The 16,216-nt window shown below is 47.4% G+C and overlaps 1 protein-coding gene across 2 annotated transcripts in view; it reads right to left on the reverse strand.

Annotated features, from left to right (window-relative positions):
• The window catches only part of LOC144892935 (uncharacterized), a 63,468-nt gene that overhangs the window by 46,886 nt on the left and 366 nt on the right, over nt 1–16,216 (reverse strand). The window contains exons 2-4 of one of the 2 annotated variants that reach the window (XM_078781675.1): nt 12,233–12,393; nt 12,002–12,146; nt 11,803–11,901 (exon numbers count right to left, since the gene is read on the reverse strand). In XM_078781675.1, coding sequence (XP_078637801.1) covers nt 11,803–11,901; nt 12,002–12,146; nt 12,233–12,389 — 401 coding nt within the window. In that variant the 5' untranslated portion in view covers nt 12,390–12,393. Of the gene's footprint in view, nt 1–11,802; nt 11,902–12,001; nt 12,147–12,232; nt 12,394–16,216 lie in introns of those variants that run through there. The other variant, XM_078781674.1, reaches the window with a different exon arrangement.

The following is a 16,216-nucleotide window of genomic DNA, read 5'->3' on the forward strand; positions in this document are numbered from 1 at the left end:
GAAGAGGAGGGAGGGGAGTAGGGAGGGGGAGGAGGAGAGGGGAGGGGGGAGGGGGGGGGAACGGCTAGCTTGGCAAGCGATAGCAGGATTTTTACTTTTATTTTTACCTCAATGAGGGCTATATATATAGTCCGTGCTTGGAGCCTTCAAGTTCAACATAAAGTTTTTTAATGAAAAAAATGCAGATGTATAACAATCCACCAATGCAAGTTCAGAAATGAATGCAGATCCTTTACTTTGCGATACAAACGCAATTCCCGCCATTTCCACTCACGATCGAGGCCCTCCACAGTGGCCACGCCTCTTTCTTCCTCTACAACTTCGTCTCACTCTTTCACTCAAAATGCACGAAATTCTGCCGCATGAAATTATGTAGAGGCCTCGTCGGGGGGATATAAGGTACATAAGGAAGGCATTGTAACAGAAGATTCAAATAAAAGTGGAAGAACATGAGGAAATGGGGAGCTATTCTGGACCCACAGCCAAACCCGACAAACCATTGCAATACAACCCCGAACGTCTAGCACCGCCACAAGCCACCATGGAATTGCAGGTGGCACGGTTTTTTAAACCATTGATATTAAAATAAAACGTAGCCTATAACACCAGGATTTTATGCTGATTCCGAATCTGTGTCTAAAACTTTTCTCCGATGTGTAGTTCTTGAGTTATAAGCGGACATCCAGACGACACACATACACACACACACACACACACACACACACACACACACACACACACACACACACACACTCCTCCTTTATATATATAGAGACTAGCTGAGGTACCCGGCTTCGCCCGGGTTGATAAGAATAATACAAATATATGATGAAAAGAACATGTATATTTTAGAGCAATATCACATACATTTCCTATATGACGTTTTTTCAATTTTCAATTTCTCAAAACCTCTGGGTATACAACATTTCTGGTTTTCTTACGTGGTGCCAAGACATAACGATTGCTTGGTTTCCAACCCTCGAGCAGCCCCACGTACCGCTGGCCATGGGCAAACACTTGTTCTGTGAAGTTCAGGCTACAACAACCTTCATGATTGCCCCTGCGCCCTGTTGATGACATAGCAAAACATAGCCTGATGGGGAACTGAATCCTCTTGAAGGAGAATGGAAGGTCAGGTGGATTAAGTGGTATCCTTGAATGAATACTTTCTCTCCTCTGTATTGTCCCTGAGAGATGGCTAGGACATGCGGCATCATTTGCTGGATTGTCAATCGTGTTCCATTACACAGCCTTTGGTGGATCAAGATTCCTTAGAAGCATGATTGGTGCTCCACCTTGAGAAATCAACCTGTGTGTTGGGAGTCCTTGAGGCTGATGACTGTTGAGAAACTCAGTTGGGAGGTTTACTGCCTGATATTCATGTCACTTTGGCAAGAGAATCATAATTTCTTTCATGACCGGGCAGCGAACGTCATATGTGCGACATTACGTCACTCCTACGGACGTGAAAACAATGTTTTCCTTAAAATATATATTTAAAATAAATAAAATAGTACATAATTTACAATAAAAGAAGCAAAAAAACAATTTAATAATACAATAAAAAGCACATTAAATATATATAAATATGTACGTACAGTATACTGTATGTACGCGCAACCGCTGATTCTCATTCAAAACAGAGGCGACGTACAGTATTCCTTTACTGTGTCTGTGTTAGCCATGGGTCCGAAGAAGGATAATGCTAGTGTTTCCAAGCGTAATGTGGTTACGATGGACGATAAGGTAAATCTGATTAAAAGGTATGGAAAAGGTGGAAAAGTGCATAGAAAGTGCTATGATAGCACATAGACCTTATCGCGAATCGGAACCGCAATGCGTCTTGGGATCGGAAAGGGGCAATAGCGCCGCCACAAACTACACCATGGAATTGCATCTGGCCCGGTTTTTTAAACCATTGATATTAAAATAAAAAGTAGCCTATGACCACCGGAATTTATGCCGATTCCGAATCTGTGTCTAAATCTTTTCTCCGATGTGTAGTTCTTGAGTTATAAGCGGACATCAGACAGACACACACACACACAGACACTCCTCCTTTATTATTTATATAGATTACCTTACACCTTTCTGTCCTGCGAAAACCAAAGTTACTGTATTCGTTACAGCATACCAAATGACATTTTTAAAATGAAAGATTTCAAATAAACTTCTTCAAAGTGTACGTGCACATAGCTTATAAAATAGAACAGAAAAATATGTCTTGGGTAATTTCCCGTCTGTATTTATTTATTTATTTATTTACATCTGTGAATTACATATCCATGCACACGTGAAATTGAGTTTCTTTATTAATCCTGGATGTGAACACGATTCAGCCTTGAAAACTCATGTGAAAACCAAAAAATATATTTATTATTAAAGATCTCACGATTTTATTCCCCATAGCTATGAAACGCATCTTCTTTGGGCGGTGTATAATCGCTCCAAACCAAACAGGCATTACCTGGATTCCTTTGCTCGAGTTGGAATCAAAATGTACCTTTGTTTCTTCAAAACGTAATTTATCATCCAATAAGTGTTGATTCAGTCTTAAAATTCACATCAGAGGCCTATGGACCCCATGACTCTTCTTCTTTTAAAACTTGAATGTATCGAAAACCTTTCGCTTTACAAAGTAAAAATAGATTAAAACCAAACGTTATTAATAAATATTGTATTCCATAGTTGGTTTACATTATTATGTACATTTTTGAAGTACTGTATTGTTTAATTCCATGGTTGGAATATGTAAATAATAATATATAATTAGACTTCGATTCGATCCCGAACTTCAGGATCAGTCGCTGTACTTTTACTAAGTATTAATATAAATAACGAAGTCCTGGGAACGTTCTCTCCTCTCCTTCCCATTTGTCCTTCCCCGTACCCACATCTCGACCGACCAGATACATTCAAAACGGCTGTTGGAATACATTGCCTATTTTCTCAACTTTAACTGAAACTGAGACTTGAACTATCCCAGCGACTGTGATGGTGAATTAGAGTCGAGATAAAGCAATGAGGGAGTCTCAATGAATGGCCTTTATGTTACAGGCCTTCTCATTTAAAATGCAATTCATTCTATAAACGATGACTTTAATCAAATTTTCTTTTTCTTGCAACTGAGTCTAAAACCATGTTAGCGACTGTGAAAAATGAAATGAGATATCGAATTAGAGTTGAAATAAAACTGTGAGAGAGAGCAAGACACCATGAACCTAACAAAAGTGTGTGTATATATATATAGTGTGTGTATATATACACACAAAAGTGTGTATATATACATTTAAAAAAATAATATATATACCATATAAAACAGTCAGTTTCTGTGTTTGTACAGATGTCTGCCCCCCTTCACAAGGGTAGGTTTCAACCCTTTGAGTACAGGATTTTTTTTTTTGATAAAAATACCCCCGGTATTTTTATCCGGGGGTAAAAATACCGGGGGTAGTTTTATCAAAAAAAAATCCTGTACTCAAAGGGTTGAAACCTACCCTTGTGAAGGGGGGCAGACATCTGTACAAACACAGAAACTGACTGTTTTATATGGTATATATATATATATTTTATGTATATATACACACTTTTGTGTGTATATATATACACACACTATATATATATATACACACACTTTTGTTAGGTTCATGGTGTCTTGCTCTCTCTCACAGTTTTATTTCAACTCTAATTCGATATCTCATTTCATTTTTCACAGTCGCTAACATGGTTTTAGACTCGGTGCAAAAAAAAGAAAATTTGATTAAAGTCATCGTTTATGCGTGATTAATTTGGCATTTTGGTACGGGAATGCAACCACGTACTGACGATCTATTTATAGGTATAGTCGATGACGTGTAGTAACATCATCCGTACACAAAACTTTTTCGCGGGTTGCAGCACTGGATGTCATCCGTACTCAAAGGGTTAAAGGCCAATCTTTTAACACGATTGTGTGTTCACTACGTTCTAGTTGAGGATAAAACAAACTCGAAAAACATTTTCCAAAAAAGAGTAATTAGGTCTTTTCTATTGGAATTGTAGACGGTGGCTTGCAAACCGAGCCTCAAGGGCGGTATACAGAAGCGGGTTTTTTTAATACAATAAATACAAAGTGAAGGGAGGTGAAATTCACTGTACGTGATGTGCAACGCACGCACAGAATAAAAAACCGAGTGTTCATTTACATCCATAGGATGTCTAATGAATAAAAAAGATACAAGCACACCTGACACCAGGCGGACGCTTCAGACTTTGGCACGCTCACGAGGGTTGTACCGTCGAAACAAAACTCTTCCAACCTGTCATTTTGGACGGGCTTTTTACTCGTGTATGTGTGTGTATATATGTATATATACTAGCAGAAGTACCCGGCACTGCCGGGCGGGGGTGGGGAGGGGGAAGGGGAATGGGGGAGGGGAGGAGAGGGGGGGAAGGGGAGAAGAGGGGGGAGGGGGGCAGGGGGAGGGGGAGGGGGGGAGAGGGAAGGGGAAGGGGGAAGGGGAGGATAGGGGGAGGAGGGGGTAAGGGAGGGGAAGGGGAGGGGGAGGGGAAGGGGAGAGGTAGGGTGGAGGGGGGAGGTGAAGGGGAGAGGGTAGGGTAGAGGGGGGAGGGAGGGGGAGGATAGGGGTAGGGGAACGGGGGAGGGGGGGATGGGAGGGGGGAGGGGAGGGGGAGGGAGGGAGGGGAGGGGGGAGGGGAGGGGAGGGGGGAGGGGAGGGGGAGGGGAGGGGGAGGGAGAGGGGGAGGGGGAGGGGCAGGGGGAGAGGGGGGAGGGGCAGGGGGAGAGGGAAGGGGAGGGGAGAGGGAGGGGGAGGGGGGAGGGGAGGGGAAGGGGAAGGGGGAAGGGGAAGGGAGGAAGGGGAAGGGGGGAAAGGAAGGGGTAGTTGATTGAAGTAGTTCTTTCAAAGGTTCCGGTGAAGATTGGAGAGAAGGCAAAAGGACATTGCCTCCCCTGCAACACATTCCGGGTGTTTCTCCCCTATTTCAAGGCATGGCAAAACTGACAGGTGAACGTCATGGAGCCAATATCAACGTTTGAGGAGTAGTCAGTGTTCTGATTGTAACTGAATGCAGCCTTCTCCCATGCAATGGCCGGCTGCCGTCTGCCTGATGGTTGCCAGTTGTTGTCGTTTTTGGCGCTGTTCTTCTGTCTCCTGCTGTCTGTGGCCCTCGCTACACTTTGTTGATTGGCGTTTAGACGTGCCCTCTGTCTCATCTTCTGTCTCTCGCTGTCTGGCCCTCGCCACACGTTGTTGATTAGCGTTCAAACGTGCCTCTGTCTCATCCTCTGTCTCTCGCTGTCTGGCCCTCGCCAGACGTTGTTGATTGGCGTTTAGACGTGCCTCTGTCTCATCTTCTCTCTCTCGCTGTCTGGCCCTCGCCAGACGTTGTTTATTGGCGTTTAGGCATGCCTCTGTCTCATCTTCTGTCTCTCGCTGTCTGGCCCTCGCCAGACGTTGTTGATTGGCGTTTAGACGTGCCTCTGTCTCATCTTCTGTCTCTCGCTGTCTGAATCTAGAGACACGTTCTTGATTGGCTTGTCGATGGTGAAAAGTACCTTCATCGGTTTCATGGAGTCTCCGATCAGCGATTTTCCTTACTCGGGAGGTTGAACAGGACAAATTTCTTTTCTTCGGTGCCATTTTCAGTCTTCCAGTCACTCACTCGTAGACAAATTCAATTTTTTTCACTTTTACGTTTACACGTGGTAATGAAGATTGCAACTTCTGCAATCAAACAAACGACGCAAACGCAAGATTGCAACGTGCCATTGCCTTTATCACAGTCAGTCTTCCAGTCACTCACTCGTAGACAAATTCAATTTTTTTCACTTTTACGTTTACACGTGGTAATGAAGATTGCAACTTCTGCAATCAAACAAACGACGCAAACGCAAGATTGCAACTCTGCGTCGTGTCGTGGGCGTGGCCAACGTGGCCTCATGCTCCCAGGTGATTGGCTAACTCGAGCTCGAGTGAGCCATAATGCGCTACGTTATGGCAAAAAATATGGATCTAAAGATGAAAGAAAAAAAACCTATGTGGTGTGAATGGCAATGTTCCTCGCTGAAATGTGAAAAAACTGAATTACGTGCGAACGCATAACTGTGAGATTATGGCGGCAAGGTTGGAACATCACGTGATCGCTCTGAGCGAATCAGCGCGCTGCTCTGCCACCGGCTGAGATTCCGTGTATAATGTTCCTCGCTGAAATGCGCTGAGGTAAATATGAATTAAAAATTCGATATATTTTCACTCTTACGTTTTGGCTAACTCGCTCGCGAACCTGACGAAGATCCTGAGCGAGGATCGCTACGCTACGCTACGTTATGCTAACGCTACATTAGCTACGCTACGTTCGCTAGATTATGGCTAAAAATATGGATCTAAAGATGAAAGAAAAAAAAAACCTATGTGGTGTGAATGGCAATGTTCCTCGCTGAAATGTGAAAAAACTGAATTACGTGCGAACGCATAACTGTGACATTATGGCGGCAAGGTTGGAACATCACGTGATCGCTCTGAGCGAATCAGCGCGCTGCTCTGCCACCGGCTGAGATTCCGTGTATAATGTTCCTCGCTGAAATGCGCTGAGGTAAATATGAATAAAAAAATATGGATCTCGTCAAATATTTTTAGGTAGGCCATGTTCTTCCCAGGCTCAATGGCCATGTCTATGCCAAATATCAAGCACGTGAGCCTCTCCGTTTAGGAGTCTATCGGTAACATCTCACACACACACACACACACACACACACACACACACACACACACACACACACACACACACACACACACACACACAGTGTTTTATATATATATATATATATATATATATATATATATATATATATATATATATATATATATATATATTGTTGCGGAGATGAGGACTGTATTTTTTTGATTGTGTGCTATATTATTATTATTATTGTTTATTCTGCGCCCCCCTACCTCCGGAGCTGTGTAAAGGTGAAAGGGCATCCCATAATTAGTCCACAAGCATACACGTCAGCCAAGTAATAGAATACCCCTGTTGATAGTTATCTCTTATTCTGTGTTTTAGGGTAAGGCTGTGTCTCCCATTAATTGAAGTACTCCATTGCACCAGTGAAAGAGAATAGATCCCCTTTCCTTCCCATCCCCAAAATCTCCATTTCCTTTTACACCCCCTTCCGTCATTGCCGGGCCTCGATTGCCGAATTACCTCCCCTCCAATAACCGCCATTGAACATGTGCTCGAATCGGAGAAGAAAGGCGTGCCCGCCCGTCGTCATCAAGGGCGGAGCCAGAGGGTCGCGCGACCAACCAGGGCCGAGGTGAGCACCCCGATGGGCGTGTCCTGAAGGCCGGCGGCTTAATCGCAGGAGGCGCTATAAAAGACGCGCACGCAAGAAGCAAGTGAGTCGGTTGCCAGGAGAGAGTCGTGAAGAGTCAGTCAGTAGAGTCGGTGGTCAGTTGGTTGCGTTGGTTGCGGTGAGGAGTCGGTGGTGGTGGTCAGTTGGTTGCGTTGGTTGCGGTGAGGAGTCGGTGGTAAAGAGTGAGTGGACCAAGAAAGAGTTGAGGGTTGGACCAGACGAGTCGGACAAGGCCTGGCAAAGCACGCGACGTCCACAGCAGCCACAACAGCAGCGTGGGGGCCTGAACGGCGGTTTGGAGCAGGGCCGTAAAGGAACGGCGGCTGCTAAACGCGCCGGTTGAGCTGCAGGACCCCCCTTGGACCTTCCTCTCCCTCCAGCCATCCACCTCCTGCCTTTCCACCCTTCTTGTGTACGTGAGTTTGTTCTGTTTGTTCTGTCCTGGGTTAATTAAGTCTGTATAAGCTAGTATTTTCACTTTGTCACCTGCGTCTTACGTGTTGTAAATAAACCTTGATTGCTCCTTTTTGCTTGTGTGTGTACAATAAATCCAATTACTCTTCTTTGCCTTCGTTTTCCTCTTTGCATTCGTCGTTTTAGTCTTTTCCCTCATTGAGCAGCTGCGGTGCAATCCGGCCAACGTTTGGGTGGAATCGGGTGAGTCGGGGATCCTGTTAGGTCGCGGTAATACACCACCGCTCGGTCAATATAACATCTAAACCGCGATCAGTAACAATTGGTGTCTGGGAGTGAGATTCGGGGCCCGAACCAAATTTTTTTTTAAAACATCTAGAAAAAATTTGGTCAAAATTTGGAGCGGACGAAATTTGTTTTGTTTTAAAGCAAAACCCGAATTTTGAAATCACGCCATGGCTGGTCAAGGCGACGGGATGCCGGTGGGAGAGATAGATGGGGTAGAATCGACCCAGGACCTAGGGGAAATGTAGGTGGATGAAAGGGAGGAGGAGAGCAATGAGGAGGCGGTTGAGGGGGTATCAGGCGCACAAAATGGCGTCCTCGCGCACGTGGGTGTAGCGGCACCAAATTTTGCCGCGCCCGCGACCGCAGCAGCGCCGCTGGTGGATTTGAACCTTTTTATGATGCAAATGAAGGCCCTTATGGAAAAGAATAGTGAGCAATTGGGAGACCAAATTAGAGGTTTGAAAAGCAGTATGGGAGAAATGGGGGGCCAAATGGGGGTAATGAGGGACGAAGTGAGGGGTACCGGTGAGGCGTTAGACAACGGGATAAAAGAGGTGAAACATGGGTTAACGGGGGTGGAAAATAGAATGGCTGCCCAGGAGAATCAGATAGAGGGGATGAAAAATGAGTTAATGGGGCTAGAAAATAGGATGGAGGACAAATTGCGGGAGATAGGGGAGCAATCCGCCAGAGAAATTAAACAAATGGGAGAGCAGATAGAGGAGGTAAAAATCGGGGTAGAAACCAAACTGGATGCTCAGAGGGATGAATTGGGACAGATGAGGGCGGCATCTACAAAAGAAAGGGAGGAGATGAAGGAGGAGATACGACGAGGTGTGGGTGAGGAGGTTTCGGGGCTACGCGAGGAGGTAAAGCGAGGTGAGAAGCGTATGGAGAAAGAAGTGAGGAATAATACGGCAAAGTTACAAGGGGGAATAGAAGATCTGACGGAGGAGGTGGAACAGCTGACGGAGGGACAAAAAGAACTAGTGGAGCAGGTTCAAAAGAACACTGCGGTACTAGGAGGGTTAAAGGCAACACAAAAAGAAATTAAAAATGAATTAATAGCGACGCAGAGGCAATGTCAGATGGTACGTGAGGAACTGACAATGAGGGTGGACGAGGTGACAGAGATAATGGAGACAAAGGACTGAGAGGTGAGGATGCACATAGAGACGGTCACGGTAGCCTTAGAGGACGAACTTGAGGAGACGCACCGAGAAATAAAAGAGGTTAAACAAAAATTAGAGGAAGTGGAAGAAGAGGTGAGTGAAATTAAGAAGAGACGGACAGAAACTAAGAGAGAAATCCAGGAGGAGGTAATGGAATTGGTACAAGGTCGGTGCTCAACTCATAATGTGATGCTCACTAACCAAATAAAGAGTTTGCAGGTGGCAAAGGAGGTGCGACGACGAGGTACGGAGGTGAGTGGCAATGTATATGATGTGAGGAAAGCTTCAGTCGGCTTGGGGATTGGTTTGGATCCGGGTGTTCGTGAAAGGCCGTTGGTGAAGTGTGCGACAGGTCTGGTGTGCGAAAAAAGAGGTGTGCGAGAATGTCCGACCATGGGGTGTGTGAGGAAAAAGTGCATGCCAAGGAGTGAGTGTGCCGTCAAGAGTGAGTTGGTCGTCAGAGGAGGGTCAGTGGTTGCGTTGGTTGCGGTGGTAAGAAGTCGGTGGTGAGAAGTGGTGGCGTCGAGTGGTCAGTGGTTGCGTTGGTTGCGTTGAGTTGTCGATGGTGAGGAGACACCAGGGCCAAGAGAGAGAAGGTGCCAAGGGCCATTACCAGCAGTTGCGCCAGAGACGGCAGACGCGCCCTGAGCTGAGCCAGAGAAGCAGCTTTGGCTCCACAAGCAGCGTTGACTCCACCAGGCAGCTTCAACCCGTTACCCCGCGGGGACCAGATAGCGGTGGCATCGGTGGCCGTCGAGGTCCAGCCGACGTCCCGTGCGGGATCAAGCCCGAACCATCTGCCCCAGCTGAACCTTCCCATTCCTCCTTCCAACATTCATTCCATTCCATCCTTCTTGGGTACGTGAGTTTGTTCTGTTTGTTCTGTCCTGGGTTAATTAAGCTGTATAAGTTAATAATTGCACTGTGTCTCTGATCCTTCTGTATATTATTTTATTATCTTTCCTTCTCCTTGGTTACTTTGAGCATGTAAATAGTAGGAATAAATTTAGTAGTATTTCCAACCTTTTTGTCTTCTTCTTCTTCTTCTTCACATCCGTGTCGCCTTTGTCTTTTCCCTATTGACTCGCTGCGGTGCGATCCGGCCAACGTTTGGGTGGAATCGGGTGAGTCGGGGATCCTGTTAGGTCGCGGTAATACACCACCGCTCGGTCAATATAACATCTGTCCGCGACCCGTAACAATTGGTGTCAGGAGTGGGATGGCTGGAGGGAGAGGAAGGTCCAAGGGGGGTCCTGCAGCTCAACCGGCGCGTTTAGCAGCCGCCGTTCCTTTACGGCCCTGCTCCAAACCGCCGTTCAGGCCCCCACGCTGCTGTTGTGGCTGCTGTGGACGTCGCGTGCTTTGCCAGGCCTTGTCCGACTCGTCTGGTCCAACCCTCAACTCTTTCTTGGTCCACTCACTCTTTACCACCGACTCCTCACCGCAACCAACGCAACCAACTGACCACCACCACCGACTCCTCACCGCAACCAACGCAACCAACTGACCACCGACCACCGACTCTACTGACTGACTCTTCACGACTCTCTCCTGGCAACCGACTCACTTGCTTCTTGCGTGCGCGTCTTTTATAGCGCCTCCGGCGATTAAGCCGCCGGCCTTCAGGACACGCCCATCGGGGTGCTCACCTCGGCCCTGGTTGGTCGCGCGACCCTCTGGCTCCGCCCTTGATGACGACGGGCGGGCACGCCTTTCTTCTCCGATTCGAGCACATGTTCAATGGCGGTTATTGGAGGGGAGGTAATTCGGCAATCGAGGCCCGGCAATGACGGAAGGGGGTGTAAAAGGAAATGGAGATTTTGGGGATGGGAAGGAAAGGGGATCTATTCTCTTTCACTGGTGCAATGGAGTACTTAAATTAATGGGAGACACAGCCTTACCCTAAAACACAGAATAAGAGATAACTATCAACAGGGGTATTCTATTACTTGGCTGACGTGTATGCTTGTGGACTAATTATGGGATGCCCTTTCACCTTTACACAGCTCCGGAGGTAGGGGGGCGCAGAATAAACAATAATAATAATAATATAGCACACAATCAAAAAAATACAGTCCTCATCTCCGCAACAATATATATATATATATATATATATATATATATATATATATATATATATATATATATATATATATATATATATATATATATATATATATATATAGATGTGTGTGTTAAGGGGTGACTACATCGTACCTTATTATGTCATCCCACAAAGTATAAGATGGCGGCGTAATGACACATTATTGTTTCAACATGAAATGCATCAAAATTGGCTCGTAATATCCCAAGGTGAAACTCTGTCACATTCTCTGAACTTGTTGCAACAGAACGTAACGCTCCGGAACAAGCTTGAACTTGCTTCCACTTCTTCGGCACAGAGCTACGATTGATTAAGTGAAAGCTGATGATACCGTCGTAACGCTTTCTTTCCATAAGTGCTGACACCACGTGTGACAGTGCATCAGTTTCAAAAGAAAAGCAGATTTGAAGAGCTTGAGACAACAGTTGACAAATTACTCATTTAGTGTGCGAAATAATGTTTCGTACTTGTGTTGTGCAGTTTTTTCCATTTCCTCCTCTGTGCTCTCTCTCTCTTCCAGCTTGTGCATTTCACCGTTTACTTCCTCCAGTTTCTGTTTCACCTCCATGCATTCGTGAGGTTAAGAGTTACACCGTACACATGAGGAAGTGGGGAACCAGGGGAAGGGGAGGATGTGTGAGGAGCAAGGCTATTTTAAAAGGATATTCTAGTTGCCGTGTAATGTTGGCCAACTGTTGTCGCTTGCTCTGCACAACTTCCTGCTTCTCATGAAGATCAGCAAGTACTCGCTCTGCAGCTTCTTCCGTTTCCAAGCATGCTGCTTTTTGCTCATTTCGCTGCACCGTTGCCTCTGCAAAAACAAAAACAAATATTTTTAATGGGGTCCACCAAGCACTAGCACTAATGTCAGCACAAGCACGAGCATTAATCTCTCACCACTTCGTGTTTTCAGTGCATCCTTTCTCTGTTGTACTTTTGCAGTTAAACTGTCAAGATATGGCTGCAGCACATTGTTCCTCCACCGTGGTGTATTGTCAACGAGGCTTTCCATCAGATTTACAACTTTCTTCGCAGTAATACAGCTTAATGCCATATCTCTGTATGGAAAGACAGGCAGGTGCATTTGTATACATAGTCAAAGCTTATGGAAGAGCTACAGCACAGGATGGATCAGAATTCAACATAATAAGAGGAACAGCAGCAAGATAACGGGGAGAATGAAATCAGCAGGGCCAAGGGAGAAAGCAGATGGAGACGGACAAACAAGGGATGAGGGGGAGGGGAGAATGCAGGGGTTGGATAAGATGCAAAAAAAAAAAAACATTTGAGGTGGGGAGAGAGGGGAAGGAAGAGGTGGTTTAACGGGTGTGGAAAAGATCATTGTTTTTGGATATGGGACAATTTGAGATGGTGGTGAACAGTTGTCTTGAAGACCTGGAGGGTAGGAAGATTGAAGAAGATGTGGAAGTTAGTTGGTTCCACAGGTGGGAGAAAGGGGCACAAATGAGTGGAGGTGAGCAGTGATCCTGGATTTCGATAGTTTCACAAGAACATGGTTGATGGTGGCCCATGTGAGCCCCGCAAAAACCTGGAGGGAGGGGGACAAAGCACGGAAAGAGCAGAGGCGCAAGACCAGAAAGAAGAGTTTTTTTTTGTTGTTATTGTTGTTGTTTTTTGAAGTGAAGAAAAGTGTTTTGTTGTTTGTGAGGCAGAGAAAAGGATTAAGAGGAAGCATCATTAGTAACAATACCTGGAAGCACTTAGAATCAAAAATGGAGGCAGAAGCAACAACCTGACCCGCACGAGTAGAACCGACTTTACCAGCGACATAAACTCAACGATTCAACACAAGATACGGTTTTTGGATTTCCGACAATTGGATGAAAAACAGGAGTTAAAACGAGAAAAACAGAGCGCACATCTCCACCAGGCTGAACAGTTTACATTTTGCATCCCACTTATAGGTCGGATCTGTTTCCGGACCTGAACCAAAGTCTAATTTAACGGGTGTTCATCTCTCAATGTTGACGAATCACTTAGAAACTCCTCGCATCTGGATCTTCACCAAAATCGAATCAATTCGTCCGTCGTCAGATACCCAACCTATCCACCAAGTTTCGTCCAAATCAATCCATAATATTTTGAGATGTCCTGTTCACAAACAAACAAACAAACAAACAAACAGGAGTGAAAACATTGGTGGCCGAAGGAATAAACCAGTAAAACACAAGGTATCGGGTCCGGGAAACGTAGCTTTGATTAACTGGAAGGAGGAACTGCAGACGAGGCGTCCACATGCATGATCCACCTTGTGTGCATGCAGCCTGTGGCTACTGGTTTGCATCATTGATAGGAATGCGACTGTGCCACTGATGTGCCCTCTGTAGGTTAGGGCAGGAGTTTGTAATTTGGCCAGCGTGCCAGTGATAGCTCACCTACTCTTCGCGAAGGACAACATGGGATCTTTAACATCCACCAGCTAATGCTGATAAATGGGAGGCCCAGATTAACATCCATCTGAGGGACGACATATACACTGATTAATCACTCTGTCTGAGAAACCAGGATGGCAGTTTATACCTGGGTTCCGATTCAAACCCAAGCTAGACAGCTTAGAGTCGAGTGTGCGCACCTCTCGGCCATCCTGTCAGCAACAGGTGCATTGAAAACCTGAAACAGCATTAAGACCTGCAGTCCTAAAACTGAACACAGCAACATTGCATATTTCTTTGCAAATATACATATGTTGAGGCTCATATAAGAGGATGGCATGGAGGTAGGTGAATAAACAAGTGCCAGAATATGATGGGGAGGGGGAATGTGTGAAGGTAGAGGGAGGGGAAATGTGCGAAGGTAAAGGGAAGAGGCATGGGTGAGGGTAGATGGAAGGGAGGCGTGGGTTAGGGTAGAGGGAGCGGAGGAATATGTTAGGGTAGAGGGAGCAGGGCGTGGGGTAGGGTAGAGGGAGCAGAGGAGTCGGTGAGGATAGAGGGAGCAGGGGAGTGGGTGAGAGTAGTGGGAGCAGAGGAGTGGGTGAGGGTGGAGGGAGTGGAGGAGTGGGTTAGGGTAGAGGGAGCGGAGGAGTGGGTGAGGGTAGGGGGAGCGGAGGAGTGGGTTAGGGTAGAGGGAGCAGCGGAGTGGGTTAGGGTAGAGGGAGCGGAGGAGTGGGTTAGGGTAGAGGGAGCAGAGGAGTGGGTGAGGGTAGAGGGAGTGGAGGAGTGGGTTCGGGTCGAGGGAGCGGAGGAGTGGGTGAGGGTAGAGGGAACGGAGGAGTGGGTGAGGGTAGAGGGAGCAGAGGAGTGGGTTAGGGTAGAGGGAGCGGAGGAGTGGGTTAGGGTAGAGGGAGCGGAGGAGTGGGTGAGGGTAGAGGGAGCAGAGGAGTGGGTTAGGGTAGAGGGAGCAGCGGAGTGGGTTAGGGTAGAGGGAGCGGAGGAGTGGGTTAGGGTAGAGGGAGCGGAGGAGTGGGTTAGGGTAGAGGGAGCAGAGGAGTGGGTTAGGGTAGAGGGAGCGGAGGAGTGGGTTAGGGTAGAGGGAGCGGAGGAGTGGGTTAGGGTAGAGGGAGCAGAGGAGTGGGTTAGGGTAGAGGGAGCAGAGGAGTGGGTTAGGGTAGAGGGAGTGGGTGAGGGTAGAGGGAGCAGAGGAGTGGGTGAGGGTAGAGGGAGCAGAGGAGTGGGTGAGGGTAGAGGGAGAAGAGGAGTGTGTGAGGGTAGAGGGAGCAGAGGAGTGGGTGAGGGTAGAGGGAGCGGAGGAGTGGGTTAGGGTAGAGGGAGCGGCGGAGTGGGTTAGGGTAGAGGGAGCGGAGGAGTGGATTAGGGTAGAGGGAGAAGAGGAGTGGGTGAGGGTAGAGGGAGCAGAGGAGTGGGTGAGGGTAGAGGGAGCGGAGGAGTGGGTTAGGGTAGAGGGAGCGGCGGAGTGGGTTAGGGTAGAGGGAGCGGAGGAATGGATTAGGGTAGAGGGAGCAGAGGAGTGGGTTCAGGTAGAGGGAGCGGAGGAGTAGGTGAGGGTAGAGGGAGCGGAGGAGTGGGTTCGGGTAGAGGGAGCGGCGGAGTGGGTTAGGGTAGAGGGAGCGGAGGAGTGGATTAGGGTAGAGGGAGCAGAGGAGTGGGTTAGAGTAGGGGAAGCGGAGGAGTGGGTTAGGGTAGAGGGAGTGGGTGAGGGTAGAGGGAGTGGGTGAGGGTAGAGGGAGTGGAGGAGTGGGTTAGGGTAGAAGGAGTGGGTGAGGGTAGAGGGAACGGAAGAGTGCGTGAGTGTAGAGGGAGTGGAGGAGTGGGTGAGGGTAGAGGGAGCGGAGGAGTGGGTGAGGATAGAGGGAGCGGAGGAGTGGGTTAGAGTAGAGGGAGCGGCGGAGTGGGTTATGGTAGAGGGAGCGGAGGAGTGGGTGAGGGTAAAGGGAGCGGAGTGGGTGAGGGTAGAGGGAGTGGGTGAGGGGAGAGGGAGCGGAGTGGGTGAGGGTAGGGGGAGCGGAGGAGTGGGTGAGGGTAGAGTGAGTGGAGGCGTGGGTGAGGGTAGAGGGAGTGGAGGAGTGGGTGAGGATAGAGGGAGCAGAGGGGTGGGTGAGGGTAGAGGGAGCGGAGGAGTGGGTTCGGGTAGAGGGAGCGGAGAGTTGGTGGGGTGAAATGATGCTTGATGGTGGGAACAAAAATGCCCTAAAAAGTACCATTCCGTTGTTGAATCCGTTTGGCATTGCAACACTCCCCACTAACATCAATGTGTTGGTCATGGTGTTGAAATGTTCCACAACCAACCACTTTATCATGGGATTATCCATGGTATGTGAAGAAAAAATAAAGGATCGGCTTGATAACGGTCGCTTTGGAAAACTCATTTTCACCCTCTCTCTGTAGCAGCAAACTCAGCCAATCAAACAACTCTGGTGCCATCACTGTCGGTAATGTCAGAATTTCTGCAACTCCATAGAGC

The sequence above is a fragment of the Myxine glutinosa genome, chromosome 7, assembly GCF_964187855.1.
Source record: "Myxine glutinosa chromosome 7, kmMyxGlut1.1, whole genome shotgun sequence".
Classification (NCBI taxonomy): Eukaryota; Metazoa; Chordata; class Myxini; order Myxiniformes; family Myxinidae; genus Myxine; species Myxine glutinosa.